Raw genomic sequence first — 20,790 nt, 5'->3', positions numbered from 1 at the left:
TTTTTGTGGATATGAGAAGACATGTTTGTGGATAGTGAAATATTTGTGGATCAATATCAATGAAATAAATAATAATATCAATACATACTTTTGTTAGCTCCTAGCTCCAGCACAGAAGGAACATTAAGTGATCTAAGTATGCCTTGATTGGTTGAACATGAGCCAATGCAGCACCGGCGACTGCCATTTTGAGAAACCCATTAGCCTTGTTAAACAACTGACAACACAAAACATGAACAACAGGAAAAATGAATCAATAGTGAAGTCCAGGCTTAACTGAGCATACATGCAACAGTGGAAATACTAAACGATTTTAACTTGTCAAAGCCAAAGTGACAGTGCTATACCAACCACCGGCCGGCTTACAAAAGGTCACATCTGTGTACGTATTAGCAGTGTGAATGCAAACAGAAAATAAGCCATTGAAGGTATGTAGTTCTCACAGGAGCTCCAGTTTCTCTCAGGGAGTCCCAGGAACTGTTTAGTGTGAAAACACCTCATGCTTTTGTTCCGGTTTCTTGGTCTGTTTGTCAGCTGTATAACAGGATAAACTACGGGCCACATTTTCATGAAACTTGGTGAAAGGGTGTAGCGTGGGGCCAAGGAAGAACCAATTAAATTTTGAAGCAAATTTTCTTCACAGTTTGGATAAACAAATTCTTTTTCAGTGTTTGGCCTTGGCACAGCTCTGCACTCTCCAAGTCCCCTTTTAGTCATATACACAGCTAAGGATAGTAAGACAGGTCAAACCTGAATAAGGATGTAGGTCTGACAGCAGTGACGGATAGGACAGGTTTGGAAGAGAAAACAAAGGAATTTTAGTTATTACTCAAATAAGTTCAGCTCACCTGGGGGGAGGGTTGGTTTAAAACATGTACGATCATCTGAATGCTCATGCTTCTTGCCTGACATCATGATACTCATATGATAACTGATGAAAGTGTATCAGATGGTGCTGCGCTCCAGATCTCAGCATTTAACTTGATAAACACAATCTGATCATTACAAATAAAAATGATCAAAACAAGACCTAAGGTGTAATAAACCAGGGTTATCCTTTAACTCAGCACCATCAAAGCCATTCGAAAAGTAGTTTGATTGTCTGATTGTCTGTTGTGAACTGAAACACATGTCAAATTCTGTGTACAACTTCTGGAAATGTGTTCTTATCTTTGAGAAAATATCTGATGCCTAGTAGAGCTGCAACTAATGATCAATTTCATTGTCAAATAATCTATCGATTATTTTACCGAGTAGTTGTTTGGTCTATAAAATGTCAGAAAATTGTCAAATCTCTTGAGCACAACCCAAAGATATTCAGATTACTGTCACAGATAAGGAAAAAACAAAACAAAACAAAGACATCCAGAAAATATTCACCTATAAGAAGCTGGAATCAGAATTTTTTTTACCTTTTTTTTCCTTAAAAAATGACTCAGATAAATTGGAGATTAATTAAACTACTTGATTCATCATTGCAGCTCTGATAGTCTGTCAAAGCTAAATTTGAGCTAGTTAATAGTATAATCAAGTTACAGAAACAATCTCCAGTCTACACCTGTTTTCATGTCAATTATGATACAATAACGTTGATCCTTACCGCTGACGTAGGGTCCCAGAGGCATCTGACTGTAGTTGACCATAGGCTGTCCACCCGGTCCTCTGAACCCTCCACCGAAGCTGCTGCTGTACATCTGGGAGCAGCCGAACCCACCCTGGCTAAAAGGCTGAGAAACAAACATCAGTAATTCAGCTGCAACTCTACATGACTCCTCTAAAGGCTGACAACAAGAGAATGCTGTGATTAAAGCCACGCAGCAGGTATTAATTCTTCCATACAACATTTAGCAGGTTTAAGTTGTGTGAGAGAAGTTTTTCCCACAATAGGAAATAAACTGCCGACCAGTCAAGTTGCAGTTCACATCCATGTCTGTGCAGACTCATATGTCATGTAGTGAGGATGTGTTGATGAAATGGAGGTTATCACTATTTTGGCATGTTTGACTTTAGTAAGGAACACACTGTCTTCACTTAGAGACTGTTTTTCCAGAGGACTGACAGAGAGTCTCGTCACAATCACCGGACATAGCAATGATAGCAGCACAAATGCACGCAATTAGTCAACTGGTCCAGACTAGCAGCAGAAACCCTAGTTGGTTAAAATGATCATTATTGTATGCGATTATTTTTCCATTCACCCAATTAAATTATCCATTCCATTCACTAGTGTGACTCACCTGACCCAAACAATGGTCCAGTGAAACTCCACTAACGAAGTATTGTCTTATGAGGGTGGTGGGTGTACACCTCCACTCTTACTCCACTGTTTGTCAGACTAGTGAGGACTTTGGTTATTTAAAAATGTGATTAACGATTTCAAAAGGCTCTTAAAATATATGTAATAGTTTTCAGCACAGTCTTTGATCTCAGAGATTAAATTGTGCTCAATTTTCACATTTTTTTGAGGGTTTTGGTACTTTTAAACTTCCATTTAATCGTCAGGGAAATTAAAACATGCTGAGACAGTACAAAATACCTTAAATATGGATGTTACAGAAGTTACAAATCCTTAAACATGGATGCTTCACACACATCTTCAACCCGGCAGCACAGCAGATCGATACACTCAGCAAATTTCAAGATCAGTGTCGTCAATTCAGCAATCAACCACGTCTCCCCTTCTGCTCCTGAGTTATGACACTGATTAATGGCCAGAAAAGCGTTTCTGCAGAACATCATGATGTCACAATGAAGCTGACCTTTGACCTTTTGGATGTAAACTGTCAACACCATTCCATTTTATCATCATCATTTTATGTATTGTATTACACGTGTCTCAAATTTTTGTCTGAGTTTTGGCCAACAATTTTGACTGTTGACCACCAAATTCTAATCACTTCATCCTTGAGCCAATGAGGATGTTTGTGCCACATTTGAGGAAATTCCCTCCAGGCGTTCCTGGTGTATTGTTTTCACAAGAATGGGGCGGACGGACGAACAACCCAAAAACACAATGCCTCCGGCCACGGCTGTCACCAACACGGAGCCATAAAAACCAAAAGGAGAGCGAGTCAGATTGCCGACTGTTTCCTTGGTTACGACAAGAGCTGGCATAGCAACCAGTAAAGCACAGTCAGAGCGCATGGCCAATCGCACTGCTTGGCTGAAATGATCTGTTGTATAACAGAGAATAAAACACACACATTCAACTCTAGCGAACAGGTGCAGGAGAGATGCAAGTAATGAGACAATACAGCCTTTGTTGAATCCTCGGGGACGGAACTGTAGAGCTCCGCGGTGAAGAGTAAACAACTTCATTACACCTGGGGAAACTCTTCCATGGGGGATAGAGAGCGGGAGTCTCCACAGGTTTTCAGAAGGAATAATGCGGTTGCTGAGTCGTGACTACAGAACACTTTAAAGTTTTTTGGGCCATAGCCTTTTATTTCTGAAATTTACTCAGCCCTGAGGCACATTTTACTGAGCCTTGTTTCCTCACCAGCCTCCACTGCATAGTAATAGCCAGCCGAGTCCAAACCATTCAGGAAAGAGACGAATAATACTTTGTGACACAGCAGTGAAATTATTCATCTCATATTGCTCCCGAAACCAGTGCTGTAATGTGACAAAGTAACAATACGTTGGTACAATACTTAAGTATTTTTTAGGAGTATCTGTACTTTGCTTCAGTTTGTATATTTCTATCACTACATTTCCTAAATAAAATGCATACTTTTACTCCAATTAATTTCATATTGTTCTTTGAATCCTCTAAGTTGTAAAGAAGACCCTTTTTTTTGCTCCGAGTGTAATGTACGCTCCATTTTTTTTAAGGTGGAGTTCATGTTACAAAGAAATAAACTTCATAATCCTGTGAATTCTGACTGCTTGCTTTTCAATAACCAGCATTAACTTGTACTTTTACTTTCAATACTTGCATTACTCTTGATATAGTCCTTAAGTACAGTAAATATCAGGGAGCAGTTGCACAAAACACCTTAAGTATGACACTTAAGGCTTAATTTCTCCTTCGCTGAGGGACTTACACAGTTGCACAGAATCTCTGAAAGGTTTCTTTTGTTAAGGAGTAATGTAAACTCATTTGCTGCGTTGAAAGAAACTTTTACAGCTGTAAAAGTTTCCATGGAGACTGTTTGTTTGCTCGGACTCAAGCTTGTGATGCTTGTTATCGTCTTCTGAAGGAATACGATCACAGAAAGCACAAACTACAAAGTTAATTTGATCCCAAAATATCAGAAAACAGAAAATGATTGTAGGAAGAAAATGCAACAAAAATGAATTCAGTCGAATCAAAAGTGTATCCACTGGGTGTCATAAATCCGTTCAGGGAGGACCCAAATGCAAAAAATGAGCTTTAATGCAGCTGATAAAAAACCCTGAAGAGACAGGCAACTAAAAGTTCAAATAAAAGGGAGAACCAAAGCTAAACTGACAACCAACAAGGGAAGCACGATGAACACAAGGAGGAACTTGGGGAAGAAATCCAAAATGGAACACAAGACACCAGGAAATGAAAATGCCACTATAAAGACTGGGATGAACACAGGATGAACTGACCAGGAACAAGGGAAACACACAGGTATATATACACAGAAAGCTAATCACAACAACGAGACACAGCTGGAGTAAGTGGACACAGGCAAAAGGAGGGAAATGAGGATTGGCTGACAACAAGGGTGTGGAGGGAAACACTAGGGTGGATCCAACAAGACTAATACAGAACAGGTGTGAAGGGAAGACTCTGGGAACAGGGAAGGACTAACAACACAGGTGTGACAGAAACAGGCGGGAAAACACACAAAGACAGGAAGTGAAACCAAACACGACACGTGAGGAGAGAAATAAAACAGGAAGCAGATTAAGCATGAATGAATAACACGAAACAAGGAACACGAACAGAAACAAGAAGGATAACAGAATATGAACAAATCCAGGATCAGGACACTGAGTGTGTCTGGTCGTAGATCACTCTTCTCAGGGTGTGTTAGGTTTTCATTTATCTCCGTAAACTCAGTCATGTTGCAGATAGAGTCAGAGGTACCTTAAGTTTTTTCACCTTGCTTTAGTTGCTAAGGTCTTTTGCGCAACAGTCTAGGGATTCTTTAAGTCTAAGACCAAGACAGGGAGAAAACCATAAATACTTAAATGAACATTTTAAGGAAACCCTTAGGAGGAGATTAAGGGTGTTTTGGGCTACCAATTTTATTTTGAGAAAACCATAACTACGACCTTAAGGAAAAATCATAATTTAAGGTGTTTTGTGCAACCAACCCCAGATACTTAAAGACTTTTACTCAAGTAATATTCTAATTGGTGACTTTAAGTTCTACCAAAGTTATTTTCTGACAAGATATCCGTCCTTTTACTCAAGCATGGCTTTACACTACTACTTAATATTAAAGAAATCAAACAGAAGGTTGTATTTGACTTAATTTTTCTACCAAAGTATTGATTACTTGTGATGTTTTCTGAGGCCGCTCTGACCACTGAGTCACATCTCACCTGCTGAGGTGGAGGCTCGCTCCCTCGGCTGGTGAGGCGGCTCAGGATGCTCCTCTCAGACATCTGCAGACGGGCCGACACCGGCGGGATCCTGGACAGCATGTTGGGCAGTCGGGTCACATCAGCTTTCATGTCGCTCAGAAGCTCCTCCAGCTGGTTCAGCACTGTGAGAGCATGAGAACACACACACACACACACACACACACACACACACACACACACACACACACACACACCATATCAGAGAGAGTGGTTTCACTTGTTAGCTCTCATTTAGGGGGCTTTCGCATCAGGGACCCGGGTCTGAATCTGAGTACACTTGACCACAACGTTAGATTCATTTGATGAGTGTAAACACTGGGTATTAATCTGTGTGCAGGTACACTTAAAGATGTGGTCTTGAGTACGGTTCATGTGTACTCCAGTGCAATACCGACAGGTGTGAAAACCAACTACAAGGCATTTTTAACAGGTTAGGAAACAGTCTCAATTTAAAACTGATGCCTTTATATCAGATGGCAGCCCAGCCCGCCCAACAGGCCCAGATCCGGTTTCGCTGCCACCTTGACAGCCCGACAGCAGCAGCTCCGCCTCCAGCAGGAGCTTCACCGTGCTGCAAACCGTCGCTGTGACAGCAGTGTCCATGACGCAAGACCAGATATGGAACAACATAACTAATGTGGAGAGGGGTGGCAGTCGTACTCGAGCACAGTACAAATTAATCGTACCTAATATGAAAGCGCCCTTCATCCTTGCATATGTAGAATCATTTACTGGAGAAAAGATCAGTGAGAGAAACCGCAGGGCAGCAGCATGAATAGTTCTTTTTAAAATCCTTTTCAAAAACTGTGTAAATAACATCAAATCATTATGAAAAGCAAATTGTGTGATCAAGGGCCTGAAATTAACAACTGCCAAGATCTAAAAGCCATAAAATTCTCACTGACAGATAATTCAGTAAGGGTCACAGACAGCGACTTAGTCAAAGATAACATTTGAACGCCTGTGTTTTAGACAGTCTTTGGCCTTGGCCTGTTCCCAAACTTTCATCCTACTAATCACTGTGAGCGCGTTTCTGACGGTGAGTCGAATGAACACAAAATAAAGCCGCTGTGTCAAACAGGATCTTTACAGGCTGCCTGTTAGATGCTGTACACGCAGCAGCGGTGTGAAAACATCTTTATTCACTTCCTTTTTCTCTCCGATTAGTGTCTGGATGGATGGAGAAAACTCTTTCCTCTTGAAATCATGTTGTTTTAAGGGATTTCTACACATAAGCGTCAGTACCTGGAAACAAGAAATAGTGAGGCGGGTCAACTGCCTGAGGGGGGAAAATATGCTCTGATGAAGGTCTGATAGACTGAAAGCTGAAAATAAAGTGAAGCACTGCTCAAATCTAAAGGCCCTGACACACCAGGCTGGCTGTCAGCCATCTGTGAGCATATGTTGGCCTACTTTTTGAGGTGTGTCCTGCACTGTTGGCACTAGTCGGCCTTTGTCAGTGGCTTTTTGGGCCAATTTTGCATGCTGAAATGAAGCTCAGCGTATGTTTAATCAGGAAGACTTTGTTTTTCTCTCCCTCCCACTCTCACTGCTTCCTCCAATCAGCTGACTATGAGTGTTCACTCTTCTAGTTATCCAATCAAACTTTGCAACAATCTCTATCAGCCAATCAGGATGCTACTGCAACATTTTAAATCTGCTCGCTCCTCTCCAGCAGTCATTTTGGGCAGAATTGTCACGCCCTCCTCCAACCTGTTCACCTCCAGCCATCGTATCCAGAGTACAGGACGAGCTCAACAAAGGCTCATTTCTCTATTTATCTACGCAAGTTTACCCTTCAACATCACTATGGTTAATGTGATTAGGTTTAGGCACAAAAGCCACTTGGTTATGGTTAGGAAAAGATCATATTTCAGCTTCAAATACCCACTTTTGGAGCTCAATCCCAGCTCAAAACACAGCAATGTCTCTGTAAAAAACAGCTATTTATAGTAGGATTCTGGTTGCTAACACAGCAGTGGCTCAGTAAAGAAACAACCACTTTTCATGGCATTATCCCAACTGGAAATGTGGCAACAGGTCGCTTTAAAACACCCATGTTTGGTGGTCACCTCACACAGTACTCATCTAAATCATCAGTACTTCTCCGTCTTCCTCATATCTTCATCTCATCTTCACCACCTCTACCACCACCAGCATTAAGACCTTGGGGGTTCCCTGTTCTACTATGGATTCTTCACCCTCCTTAAATATATACCATCTCAAAGGGGTCGAATTGTTAAAGACTTTTCACATTTTTTATACTTATGTGCACAAGTAAATAAATATTCTTTTCGCTAAAACTGAGTCTCTCTTGATGGAATTGGTGTCGGAGCCGGCAGAGCCCGTCGGTGAGAGAAATCACCTTGATTGGTAGTTCAGCTCAGGGCGCGTGAAGAGAAACAGAAGTGAGGTAAGCGAGCAAACGGCTAAAGTCAAGAGGAAGTGAGATCGAAACAAACTTGTTACATTAAATAAGATTATGTATTTAGCCATTGAGCTCAGAGATGGTTTGTGTTTGCTAGCGCCATTGTTAGCTATCTTTTTACTGTACTAACTGGCTAACTAGCATCTTGAATCCATCCTGTTGGTCTTTTGGTTTCCCTTTTTGAATGACGAATACAGACTACCGCCACCTGCTGGTATGGAGAGTTACGTCCTGCAAGCACAGAACGAACACGCTAGTAAGCCATTGACTGTAGTCTTTGCGCTGCGTTCAAGTGCAACTTCTTGGCCGGGACACAGGCAACATGAGGCGACGCAACAGTTGGCTTTTGTCTCTACCATTTCTTTGTCTGTCGGTTTGTTGTGTCTCAGCCTTAAGTGTGCGGAAATCTCTTCAATCAGTTTGGACTCAATGATGCTCTCAGCACCTAAGCAAAGATTAGGTCTTGAGGAGTGGTGGTCATACTGCACTAGGAAAGGGTTAAAATCATTGTAAAATAGTGCTGCAGCAGACTCATTACTTGTTTTAATAACATAAAACTTGCGTTCAGCTACAATAAGATTTGTTAAGGACATGTTTGCGGTGTGGCTACAGAAATTACAAGACTGCATTGATTTTTCGCTAGTAGAAAAAATGGATGGAGCATAATATGCAAAATATTTAGTATTTAATGAAATCCAATAATAGTGTTTTTTTTTTAATTATGAAGGGATTTGGGGGATCAAGATTTAAATATGTGTCCTTGCCTCTTTTATGAATGTTTCATGCACAGCCTAACTTTACACGCAACACAGCGCAGATGACCTGTGGGCTGACAGATGTCTTATGAAAAATTTATATCAGTAATTTTGCCCTGTAAATGACATTTGTGCGGGATTGTTTTCCCAGTTTACCAGCTTTTGGCAGGTGGTGCAGAAATTCTGACGATTATGACTGTAGCTATTTTTGAAACTGGACCGCAGACCTTTGTGGAGCACGGCGTTGGCAGGCTTGTTCCCGGCCAGAGACTCTTTGGACAGGTGCTGGTGGGACTCTGCCAGACATTCCACCTCGGCGAAGCGAGTGTTGAGAGCCATGGCCGGGTGGCTGGGGTCCTGGGTCATATTCAGGTAAGCTGCCCGCCTCAACTGCTCCTCAATCACCAGGGCCTGCTCCAACAACTACAAAGAGATGCAGAGGGAGGGAAAGAAAAAGAGAGTGTGTGAAGAAAAGACATGACAGTTAGAGGGAGGCACAGTTTGAAAGACAGTGTTTCAATTTGCATTCAAATATAACAAATCCTTTAATCCTTGAATTATTTCAGCCTTCAGTAGTTATTTTTAATTATAAAGACTCAGGATTGCCTTAAAGCGGCGAGCCAGGAACTTGTTCTTCATCTCCAGGTAGTTGCCCTTATGCATCTCAGTCTTGAAGGGCTCATTCAGAATGGCGTAACGTGGGTCATTCTGAATGTCCTGCCAACGAGCATAGCCATGTCTGAGACGGATTCCCGGTCAAGGAAAACAAATGGCAGCACAGAATCTCATAAAATTCTTCAAATAAAAAAGAAAGATAGACTTGTGGAAAGCGTAGTTTTATATCACTCCTCACAGTTTGTAAATATCAGTCCTCCGACTGCAGCTCCCCCCGGGTCATAAGTAATTTCATTACTTTGCCAGATGCCGAGCTTCTCGCTCCTACATCTGGGGAAGGATACGTTACGATGCCAGCCAAAAGCCAGTAGTCATGGCGACGGTGCCAGATGTCATGCATCTTTCCAGAAGACAGCGCCGCTCGTTCTTCGGTTTGCCAGAGGGTGTGCAACTCTGACGGAGAAAGCATAAAGACAAACTGTTTACAAAAGCAAGAAGTAATATTCAAGATGTTTCCAGCATATAAGGAGGAGTGAGAGCACTTTAACAACACAAACAAGATTCACGAGCAAACAAAGCTGTTTCATAGTGGCATCTGAAATAAACAACCTGTAGTGAGACACTGGAGCACAAAGTTGTATCAAAGAAAGAGGGAAAGTAATTACCCAGACACAATGTGCATATGTGAGTAAGTTCCATAGGACAGTGTACAAGCAACTAGCTGCGAATAAGCAACCTATGCAACAGAATAAATGTTGACATTATGCATTGCTGCAAACCATCAATACATTTCTTTACGTTTCTTTATATTTCAACATGGGGTTAACATGTGGCTGGGGTTAGGCACAAAGGCCACTTGGCTATGGTTAGGAAAAGATCATGTTTTGGCTTTAAATACCCACTTCTGTGGCTCAATCCCCGATCAAAACACAGCAATGTCTTGGTAAAAAACAGCCATTCACAGTATTATTCCAGCTGTGAATGCAGCAGCAGCTCAGTAAAGAAAGAAAGAACCACTTTTCATGGCATTATCGACTGGAAATGCAGCAACGGGTCGCTAAAAAACACCCATGTTTGGTGGGTTCAGCTGCTGCCTGCTTGGCAGGCTTCTTGCCTAGGTGACACACCATCCACCATCCCCTCCACATCCCGACAGCAAAATCACCTCACTCACTACATCACTTTCAACAACAAATATCACACAAGTCAATTAATTTGTCGTCATTTTTTCCCCCCTCTCTTTTGGATTCCCTTTGACTGGTCTGGCTTTGTTTGTTCTTGTGTTGATGGGTGGTTGGAGTTGTTTTTCGTCCTTTTTGGTTCTGTGTTATTATTGGAATTGGTTGCATATTAAAAACTATGAAACCTCCCTCATCTAAAATCAAAGCATTATATTTACTAATGTTGCCTTTGGAGCACTGATTACTTTGTTTAGACAATGACATATACAGTAAGTTGCTGAGACTTCTTTGGTCAACGCCTCGTACATTTAGGACCAAAACAAAGTCAGATTTATTCTCACCTGTGAAACCTCCATCAGCGATATTGAACATAAACTTGGCTTTGTATCCGTTCTTGTCCTCCTTCCTGCTCTCATCCATCTCGTCCAAAGTGTCTTTGTCTCCATTTAATCGACCCTCTAACGCATCCTCACTCTTCATATCATCTGCAACGGCTACATAAATGACAGAACAGTTTCTTAAAAGAAATATCTCTATAATGGACCGCCACTAAAGATGGCTTTTAAAAAGCAGAGTTATTGTAGCCTTTGTTACCACCTGTTTTATTTAAGGATTCATGGCGTGTATACCTGGCTTATTTTCCTTGTCTTCAGTTTTTGCCTGAGGAGAATCACTATCTCCTTTTTCTGTTTCTTTGCAGGGCTCCACTGTGGATAACAAAAGAAGAGACTCAATTAAACTAAGTTCAGCCTTGCAGAGAAATTAAATTTGCAGCACACGGATTATGCACCACTCACTTTTAGGTGAGGGTTGACTGGATGGTAGCTCTGTCTGTTTCAAAGCGGACTCTTTGGAGTTGGCAGATGGCTCTGACTTTGCAGAGGGGGACTCAGTTGCGTCCCTCTCATCTCCTGTTTTCTCCTCTGAGCTGGCCTTGCTCTCCTCGCCGTCAGATGCTTTCTCAGGTACAGATGCTGGCTCTGCACTGGAAGACTGCCGAGGGAGAAACAGACAGGGCAACAGCGGGAGAAAGAGGAAAGTTGGTAGAGGGCAGAGAGACAAGTTAAAAGGTGTCTAAGTTTGACAGAAGCGTCTTCAGAGGATGATAAGAGGAGTGTGGTTAAAGTGTGATGAGCCATGAGAAGATGAACAACAAGACAATAAAGGGAAACAGAATGACAGTGATGGATAGTGGCAGAAAAAAAGAGGACTCACTTCCTGCTCTGACGATCTCTTGCTATCTTGCTCTGTGGTCTCCTTGTCTTCAGCGGTGCCCAAGAGAGACTCAGTCTTCTCTGCAGTCCAGCAAAACAAACAACAACTTTTTGAGCAACACTTTTTCTTGGCATGAACCTTACAGCCAGATAAAAATAAATCATGATCAGCACTTCGATCTGACCTGGTGGGATGGGAGTGCCGGGCTGCGTAGCGACAGGGCTGGCTGGCACAGGGGTGTTGGGATCAGAAGATAAACTCTCAGTCAGTTTCTTCAGCTCCATGCCGATGGGAATCAGATCTGGAGAGCTCAGCTTTCCATTTACATGCTCAAACTCTTGCACCTACGGAAAAGAGATAGGTTCAACTCTAAAAAATGAAATTACTACTCTTTACTGGAATGACTTTCCTCAATATGGGATTAGAAAGAGCTCTGTTGTAAAATACATGTGGCGTATTACCCAGTAGTTTTGTTTTAATTTGTCTGTATCCAGTTGCACCAACTTCTAAGTTCAAACTCAGTGTTACTTCTCTCAGTGACAGTGGTATTAGGTTGTAACCGTTAGTTGCTGTCCATGTACGGTGACCTAGATTAGTTAGAAATTATTTATTCGCACTAGTCAGGTAAAGCCATATTTTATTAGTTTTAGGGGATGAACTGGCGCAGCAACAACTCACACTGTGATATAAAGCTTTAAACTGTTGTCAACATGTTGTTTAAATACTCTGAGCAATAAACCACACATCTTCTTTGTAGCATCAGTGTTGTTGCCACATTACAACTTAAAAACTTATGAACACACCAAAGTTGGAAAAACAGCTTCCCAACTCGGGAAATGGGACCATACGAGGAGCTCATGACTGCAGCCTAAAATATTTCTGAAGTTTTAATGGTGCAACCAGATTTGGTAAAACACTAGTTTGAAACTAGTTAGAAGTTACCAGAACTTATGAATGACTTTCCGCACAAACAACTAAAGCTGAAGTGCTCAAGCTCCAGACACATGTGTTGGTCTTTTCCTTTACCCAGGTGTGTATGCTACAAGGCAAACAAAGCAAACAAAACATCAAAATTTGTGGTCTGTGTGATGTATGAAACAGGACGGTACCCAAATAATACTTTTTTCTCTCGCCTGTGTTTGCCTCTGCCTGAACAGTTTGACCTACTTTTCTCTAATCTCCCAGCGCTCCAGCAGAAGACTTGGTATTCTGTGTTAAAAGAAGCCTTTGCTGGAACAACCAGTACCTTTTTCCTGACAAGGGACATGACGCCGATCCTGGTTAGAACATGCTGACGAGACAGTCCTTCACGTGGGACTCCGTCAGCAAAGGTCTCTGCTCCGTCTGCCCCCGGCTCACACAGATGTCTCATGAACAGAGACACATAGGCCCTGAAGGAAAAAAAGACACTTTACAGCACACGGGGCAAGAGGGATTCCTCTCAGATTATCAGCACTAACACATATATTTTACATTTTAAACAGCACAAATAGGAAAAGTACTAGTAGTAGCAGATTTTTAAAGCGTATCAAGTGATGTTTTTCTTTGGTTCTTTTTGGTTTTGTATGAGCTACAGTATATATTTGATGTTGTATACATACATATATATATATATATATTGTATCTCTGCTTTTTTGCAGATGATGTGGTTCTGTTGACTCCATCACACCGTGACCTCCAGCATGCACTGGGGCGCTTTGCAGCCAAGTGTGGGAGAGAGTTACTTCCTTCACCAAGGGAGTTCAAGTATCTTGGGGTCTTGTTCACGAGTGAGGGTATAATGGAGCGTCAGATGGATCGGCGGTTGGGTTCGGCCTCTGCAGTGATGCGGGCACTGCACTGGACTGTCGTGGTGAAGAGAGAGCTGAGCAGGAAGGCAAAGCTTTCGATTTACTGGTCCATCTACGTCCAGACCCTCACCTATGGTCATGAGCTCTGGGTAGAGACCGAAAGAATGAGGTCGAGGACACATTCAAAATGAGTTTCCTCTATGGGGTGGCTGGGCTCAGCCTTAGAGAGAAGGTAAGGAGCTTGGGACACCCAAAAGGAGCTCGCAGTCAGGCCATTGCTCCTTTACGTCGAAAGGGATAAGTTGAGGTGGTTCAGGCATCTGATCAGGATGTCTCCTGGGCGCCTCCCGTTAGAGGTGTTCCAGGCACATCCCACTGGTAGGAGGCCCCGGGGCAGACCCAGAACACGCTGGAGGAAGCTGGAAAGTGTTGCTGGGGAGAGGAACGTCTGGGGTGCTTTGTTTGGCCTGCTGCCCCCACGACCCAGGCCCCGGATAAGAGGATGAAAATGGATGGAGATCTTTAATGGTGTCATGCTAACACACTAGTAGTCGAGGCAGTAGTATCAGTAGTAGTTTTAGAATGAGGCCTGACAGTAGTTGTTGTGCTATACAGTAGTATTAGTAGCTGTAATAGTGGCAGAAGTAATTGTAAATAAAATGGAAAAATAACAGTAGTAGTACTAGTAGTCATAATAATCATAAGATAATAGTGGGAACAGTGTGGTGGTAGTAATAATAGTTAGCACTGGTGATAGCAGTCATAGTAGAACAAATAGTAGAACAATAATAGTGACAGTATCATTCAAAACAGTAGTGCTTGACACAGTATAGAAGTATAAATTCAGCTTTATTCATGGCAGCAGCATCAGTAGTAGTGCCAGTATTTGTATTTGCAATATGGTAATCATAGAAGCAACAGTAATAGTGATCGTAGTATGTGATTGCAGGTGCTTTACTTTAGAAATAACACAACTCAGGGCTAGATGTATTCTCAGTATCTATTTATGTAGAGTTTGGCCCTGGTGCATTTTAAACCCTGAAATTGGAAAGCCCAACCTCTGCAAACTTGATATGAACACTGTGGAGCTTCGCCCTGGGCTAACCAATTAAATGTGAGGAGTGAATTAAATAGCCCAGAGCTGCCTCTTAACTTGATAGCGGGCAGAGCCTTGACTAAAAATTGCACTGTGTGAAAAGAGAAGTTTCGTTTAAACAAATAACACCACTTGGTGTGTTTCAGTTTAAGTCTATTACCTGAACTCGCGCTCACTCTTCCCTCTCAGGTCTCGAACCAGCCAGTGGGAGTTGAAGGCATCCTGAGGAGGCATGCCCCAGCGCATGATGGCATTGAGGAAGGCTTTCCTCTGGCGAGCGTTGAACCCCAGGACCTTGTAGTGAGGAGAAACAGCTTTAGTCTCATACTTTTACTTTATTTCTCAAACTTGCATATGCACATGTAACTAAATATTCTTCCATCCTAGAACAAGTCTCTCCTGATTGAACTGTTATTATTTAAAGAAGTTAGTTGCTGCCCCTGTCTGCAGCAGGACAGAGCTTCCATGTTGGTACAACTACCTGCTTCTCCAAAGTGCTGACCGTCAGCTGATGTATGTAATACACTGACTGTGGATTAGTACCTCATACATACGTGCAGTACATGATTGCTGTCAGTTGCATATTGTAAAAGTGGAAATTTATTGATCCTAATTCTGCCTTTTTCTGCCCCATTCCACAGCAAGGTGAGCAAGGCCACAGGATCAGCTGCAGAGCGGTGATGCTTGCTGACATGTTGGGCTTAACGATACTCTCTGGGTTTGTTTTGGTGCCAAATAGCAGCCACATATTATCCCAGAATTTGTCTGTATTAAGCACAATGTACGGAATGAAGAATTATCCTCTTGTTTGCTTTTTTATGCTGCCAAAAGTGTTGCTACAAACAGGGTGTACAAGTCCACTTTAAAGGAATACTTCACCCACAAAATGACCATTTGTATATCAATGACTCATCATGTGTTAACTTGGATTGAATTCGTGAAGAATCCAAAAAACGCATGCGCAAACATTTCTGATGAATTGAAGTATATGGGGACCGCATTTAACAACAGCAATACTATATCAAAACAGCCTTTTACAAACTGTCACACAAGTCGTGCAGTATAATTTAGATGATGCTCAGGTCTTCCCAAACACATGCATTTTCTCTAACACATTACAATTTAAACCACGACTGCACCAACAGTCTCATGCATGGCACTATTCATAGACAGGAGTGTTTTATAACGTAAAGTTTCAGCTAAAATGCACGTGTTTGGAATGCACTGAGCATGCAACTGCATAAATGAGACTTGTATTATACAGCACAAGAGAGTTTGTTAACAGATGTTTTGATACAGTTTTGCTGTTGATAAATGCGGACCTCGTTTACTTCAATTTATCAGACATGTTTGCCTTTTTTGGATTCTTAGTTCACTGGAGGCACACATGAAAAACAAAGTCTTCTTCATGAACTCAGTGTAAAGGATATCATGTGATGGACCTATGGTCTGTTATTTATACCTCAATACTGCCCCCAACTCGTGCCAGTAAGGGTGGCAAAGGTTTGTCTTTCTCATTCTTCAGCTGCCGGCGAGACTGTCTGCGTCCGCCTGCAAAAAATAAAACCACATGCATTGTTAAAAAGACCTCTCTCCAGTGTCTTACCATGATGGGATCAATTTGTGTGAAGGAGTATCCCAACTGAGTATGTTGCAATGCAGCTACCACGCCTAAACAGCATGGTAGCTGCATGATGGCAATGATAATTTGTTTGTCGCCTACCTTCAGGCCTCTCCTCGAAATCTTCGTCCTCGTCCTCGGACCCCACAGAGTACTCCGACTGATTGTCTGAAAGATCATCCTGCCACTCTGAGCCACACATCAGAGAGAAACAGTACATTGCATTCGCTTCTGTTGGTGGCCACCTGGGGGCGCCATGGCACTGCAGATTACTACAGACCACTACAAGCTTGGCATGCACATGTTGTAGCACTTCTGTCCTCTGGAAGTGAGGTGAGAGGTGACTACTCTGCCAGACAATCACTTTAAACTTAGAGTGTACTCTAAGCTGTGATGGGCTGTGAAATCTTTACACTCTCACAGTCAACTGCTGTTGAACTGTGGCAATCAGGACTTTGGAGCCACTCTTAAAAGTACAACTACAGGATATACTGTAGATTAGAAACTGTTGAACTATGAAAAAGAAGTGCTTTAAAACACATTGAGGAGACTATATAAATGCATGAGATACCAGAGAGCTTTAGGCCAGTATAACACACTCTGTGGCAGATTTAATGGAGGTCAACAGCTCTTGTTGAGACTTACAACCTAAGAGGATTTAACAAACACGGAGATTAATTTCTGTGCTGTTCTTGCCTGAACTGATAGACCCAAATTATGACGTGTTAAGATAATGTCACCTTGTTCGCTCACTAATGAAGCCGGGCAGCAGCTCGACTGCTCTGAATGAGCTCACTGAGTTGTTTGCTGGATATCAGAGTCGATCATATGTTACAACAAGAGCTGTTGACCTGCACTAAAGCCGGCAGAGAGGGTGTTACGCTGGTCTGTAACATAATACAGAAACATCCTGGCCCATTCATTAGACATCTAGCCACAGTGTTATCTGAACCCAGCAAATGTGCCTTCATTACGGCAGCAGACTGATGGTACGTGTCCAAAGGATCCATCATTTCCACGCCTTCCAGTCATTGTCTTTGTAAGCCGCCGTGCAATGCATTCTGGTAGCGCTGCGATGTGTTTGGAGAGACGGGGTATCTGCTTCTCATTTGCATAAAGTTCAATCTAGGCTACTTATGCAAATCAGGGGCATCTGGCGCAACTTGCTGCCTCTGGAAACTCACGCAAAACTTCTTAACTAACCGTTGTCGATATAAAGTGCACACAGATTCAGCAACTTCATGGCTTATTTCTCATCTCAAATGTCTTTTAGAAATACATTTCGGTGAACTATTTTTGTAATATAAGAAAAAGTTTACAAACAAGTTGCCACGTTGGTCCAGTTTCAAGTCCGGGAGCAGACAGCCCACGTATTTAGTGGCACGCCAATCAAGCGTTCTAAGCTGGGAAGCGGCGCGACCTCCCGCATCTAAAATCGCCCCTGTGGACATGTACGACGAGGTTACTGGTTTGAGTGACATCTTCAGAGCTTAAAAACAAGTGTCTCAGTTTAAAATCCTTAACAAACTTCTCTCATGGAGGAGCTACTCCGAATATACTCGTGTAACTTTCACGCTCAGCTCAGAGAACGATCTGAAACCGAGCAAATAAAGCATTAGTCTTTATGCTGATCTGCTTAGCTGTGATTACAAAGATAATGTGTGTTTTCATAACAGGCAACAGCTCCCAGAATGCCATTCAAAACCCGACACTTAGTATTGACTGATGGAGGCAGTAATACACTTTGCAGCAGCTAAACTGCTGGAAAATCATTTGGAGAAGACAAGAAACAGATCCATACAATAAACCCCAAACAGGACCCAATTGAAGGGTTTATTTAGAACATTATGTCTCTTCTCTCTTAGAAATATGCTTCTGGCTCGCCTGCCACCTGTCCACAAGCCAGCTGATGAGCCAAAAAGCTTGTTTCTTCTGCATCCTGTGTGCGCTTGTGTGTTTCTGCTCATGTTTTAATATGGGGAAGAATGCCAAACACTGACACCAACATGTTAAAATTAAAAGCAGTAATAATAGAACATGGCTGCTGCTTGTAAAATACAGCCAAGAATTAATTTCTTATGATAGTATTAACTCTCGTGCTGTGTCTTATTTCTCCCTCTTACGTTCTTACACTTGTTATTTCAAGTGCACACTGACAAGTATGGAAAATTGCAGTGTATTATAAGTATCCGGATGGTGAACTCATGACGTCAAAAAGTTGAGTGTGGAACGCTGGACACTCTTTCAACCTTCGACGGTCGCCATCTTGGCTACGGAGCGTAAGAGGAAGGACCACCACACTTGTGAAAATGAAAGTGGAGGAGGATGCAGCTGTTGAGGTTGCAATGGTGAAAAAACAAACAAGCGCGTAGATATTTTGGCGGGCGAGATATGCAGTCAAATGCTGGCTGTAATGCTCCATCCAGCTGCATTTGCCATTAACAAAAAGACAAAGAAGTGGTCAAACGTCGCAATCCTCATTTCCAATAAGTGCACAACAGCCATGTTCGATTTGAGACGACACTATCCTGCCGAAATGTACGCACTATGCAAATTAGTTCATAGTGTCCACGGTGTAGTATCTGAATTGAGAAGCAGCACTGGCTAAAAATGAAACAACAACCTGAGGTCTGTGAGCCCTAACTGACAAGCGCCACGTGTCAGGTGGTGACAGAGCCTACCTTGGTCCTCCTGGGTCGTATCGTTGTAGTTGACCTGCTTTCGGATGCGTTTGCCTTTGCCAAGGTTGCGGGCCAGATCTTCCTGCTGCTGCTCGTAGTGGTGGCGGAGCAGCTTCTCCCAGTAGTCTGGATCCACGTTCTCCTCCTGCTTGATGATCTCCCGCTCCACCTCCTCCTGCACATGGACACACACAAAGGCAATGATGTAGTGATGTTTACTCTGATGTTTCAGAGTAAATATAAAGTTAAAATCAGGAACTTACACTATATTCCTCAAATTTTATATGAGGAATTTTCCAACACAATCATTTTAAGGCAGATACACTTTGCACTCAGTTGTCAGTAGCCAACAATGCTATTAACACCCGGGGTGTAAACAGTGGATATGGCTCTTTATACCAGGCTGTATATTCTTTCTCTCTTTATACTACATCACTTGACTTTGGCACCACAATTCTGGGGGTATTCTTACCAATAATTTACCACTTTAATGTCAGAAAATATATTAGCTAGTATTACCCTACAAAGTCTTAGGGCTGCTGTGGAACTGCGCCTACTTAGGGCAGCAAAAAAGTCTATCTTGGGTGCGTCAGTACAATGGAAAACCAAGAAAGGACGGCAGAGGAGATACCCACACACCAAAGTTACTGGGCTGGACAGTCATAAAAAAAGGTTCACAGGCTGAGATCAATGCAAAAAATGCACCTTATGTGCCAGTATTTTATTGTATAATTACGTTTAAATGCTCCTCAAAGTTACAAGACACCAAGTCATAAGGCTCAGGTGCCTGGTGGACCAATTGTGAATTAGAAGTCACCTGTGAGTTTCATTAGAAACAAGCACAGCTCCTTTTTCATTCAGCTATACATAAATTGTGCATCCTCAAGGCCTTACAAACATTTCTTATATCTTTAAACATTCAGCAATCCTTCTTTAAAACTGTGTTTTACAAGTTTGCCAAATGTTTCTGTTTTTATTTGTCCAAAGTTACCTTTTAAAATGTGCTGGCCTTCTAAAGCCAACAAGTATGTCAGCATTCATTGAAGACATTGATAACTGGATGTCATGCAGTTTTCCTTCTACAGATAAATACCGACTGGTAATCAGGGGAAATGCAAAAACTGGATGTTGACCTCAACTTCCAGAGCAATATTAATATCGTATTCAAAACTGGTGTTCATCATCTAAGAAATATTGCTCAGATCCAGAGCTTTTTAATCTCAGGATGACGCTGAAAAACTAGTTCATGCTTTCATCTCTAGTCAGCTGGACTACTGTAATGTGCTGCTCACAGCGGTACCTAAAAAACTCATCAACCGACTGCAGCTCCTCCAAAACGCAGCTGCCGGGGTTTTAACCACAACAAAGAAATTTGACCACATAACACTGTGCTGAAAACACCATACTGGCTTCCAGTAAATTTTAGAATTGATTTTTAACATTTTATAGTTTGCTTTTAAGGCTTTACATGGTCAGGCACCCCGATATCTCTCTGATCTGCTTGTGAGCTGTGAGTCAGCTCGACCCCTGAGGTCATCTGGAACAGGTCGCCTGGTTATTCTCCATGAATACGGGTGAATCATCTTTTATTGGTCTATTTATCTTATTCAGTTTTTAGTTCTTTTATTTATTTTAATCTTAAATGTATTATTCTCTTTTAATGGTCTACTTTTAGTATTAGATGGTTTAAATTTAACAAATGTTTTATCAGTTCTGATTCACGTTTTTTTGTGTCTTTTATTGAATTATTCTTCTTCTTAATAATTATTTCATGAGGTTTTATTATTAGTTTTAATGGATTTTATTCACTTTCATGGTGGGTTTCTGGCTTTGTTTTGTGCCT

General features: G+C 42.0%; 1 protein-coding gene across 4 annotated transcripts in view; it reads right to left on the bottom strand.

The window, feature by feature from the left end:
• chd5 (chromodomain helicase DNA binding protein 5) overlaps positions 1 to 20,790 on the bottom strand; it is a 66,231-nt gene that overhangs the window by 3,704 nt on the left and 41,737 nt on the right. Inside the window, exons 25-40 of one of the 4 annotated variants that reach the window (XM_049582521.1) lie at positions 18,948 to 19,122; positions 16,369 to 16,455; positions 16,108 to 16,196; positions 14,806 to 14,939; positions 13,006 to 13,150; positions 11,944 to 12,103; positions 11,760 to 11,839; positions 11,342 to 11,537; positions 11,174 to 11,251; positions 10,886 to 11,038; positions 9,708 to 9,816; positions 9,355 to 9,487; positions 8,976 to 9,171; positions 5,524 to 5,687; positions 1,601 to 1,727; positions 751 to 768 (exon numbers count right to left, since the gene is read on the bottom strand). In XM_049582521.1, coding sequence (XP_049438478.1) covers positions 751 to 768; positions 1,601 to 1,727; positions 5,524 to 5,687; positions 8,976 to 9,171; positions 9,355 to 9,487; positions 9,708 to 9,816; positions 10,886 to 11,038; positions 11,174 to 11,251; positions 11,342 to 11,537; positions 11,760 to 11,839; positions 11,944 to 12,103; positions 13,006 to 13,150; positions 14,806 to 14,939; positions 16,108 to 16,196; positions 16,369 to 16,455; positions 18,948 to 19,122 — 2,044 coding nt within the window. The remainder of the gene's footprint in view (positions 1 to 750; positions 769 to 1,600; positions 1,728 to 5,523; positions 5,688 to 8,975; positions 9,172 to 9,354; positions 9,488 to 9,707; positions 9,817 to 10,885; positions 11,039 to 11,173; positions 11,252 to 11,341; positions 11,538 to 11,759; positions 11,840 to 11,943; positions 12,104 to 13,005; positions 13,151 to 14,805; positions 14,940 to 16,107; positions 16,197 to 16,368; positions 16,456 to 18,947; positions 19,123 to 20,790) is intronic. The other 3 variants (XM_049582539.1, XM_049582530.1, XM_049582549.1) reach the window with 3 other exon arrangements.

This window comes from Epinephelus fuscoguttatus, linkage group LG1 (genome assembly GCF_011397635.1).
Source record: "Epinephelus fuscoguttatus linkage group LG1, E.fuscoguttatus.final_Chr_v1".
NCBI lineage: Eukaryota > Metazoa > Chordata > Actinopteri > Perciformes > Serranidae > Epinephelus > Epinephelus fuscoguttatus.
The sequence above is the reverse complement of the archived record's forward strand: the minus strand, read 5'-3'. Positions and strand labels throughout refer to the sequence as shown.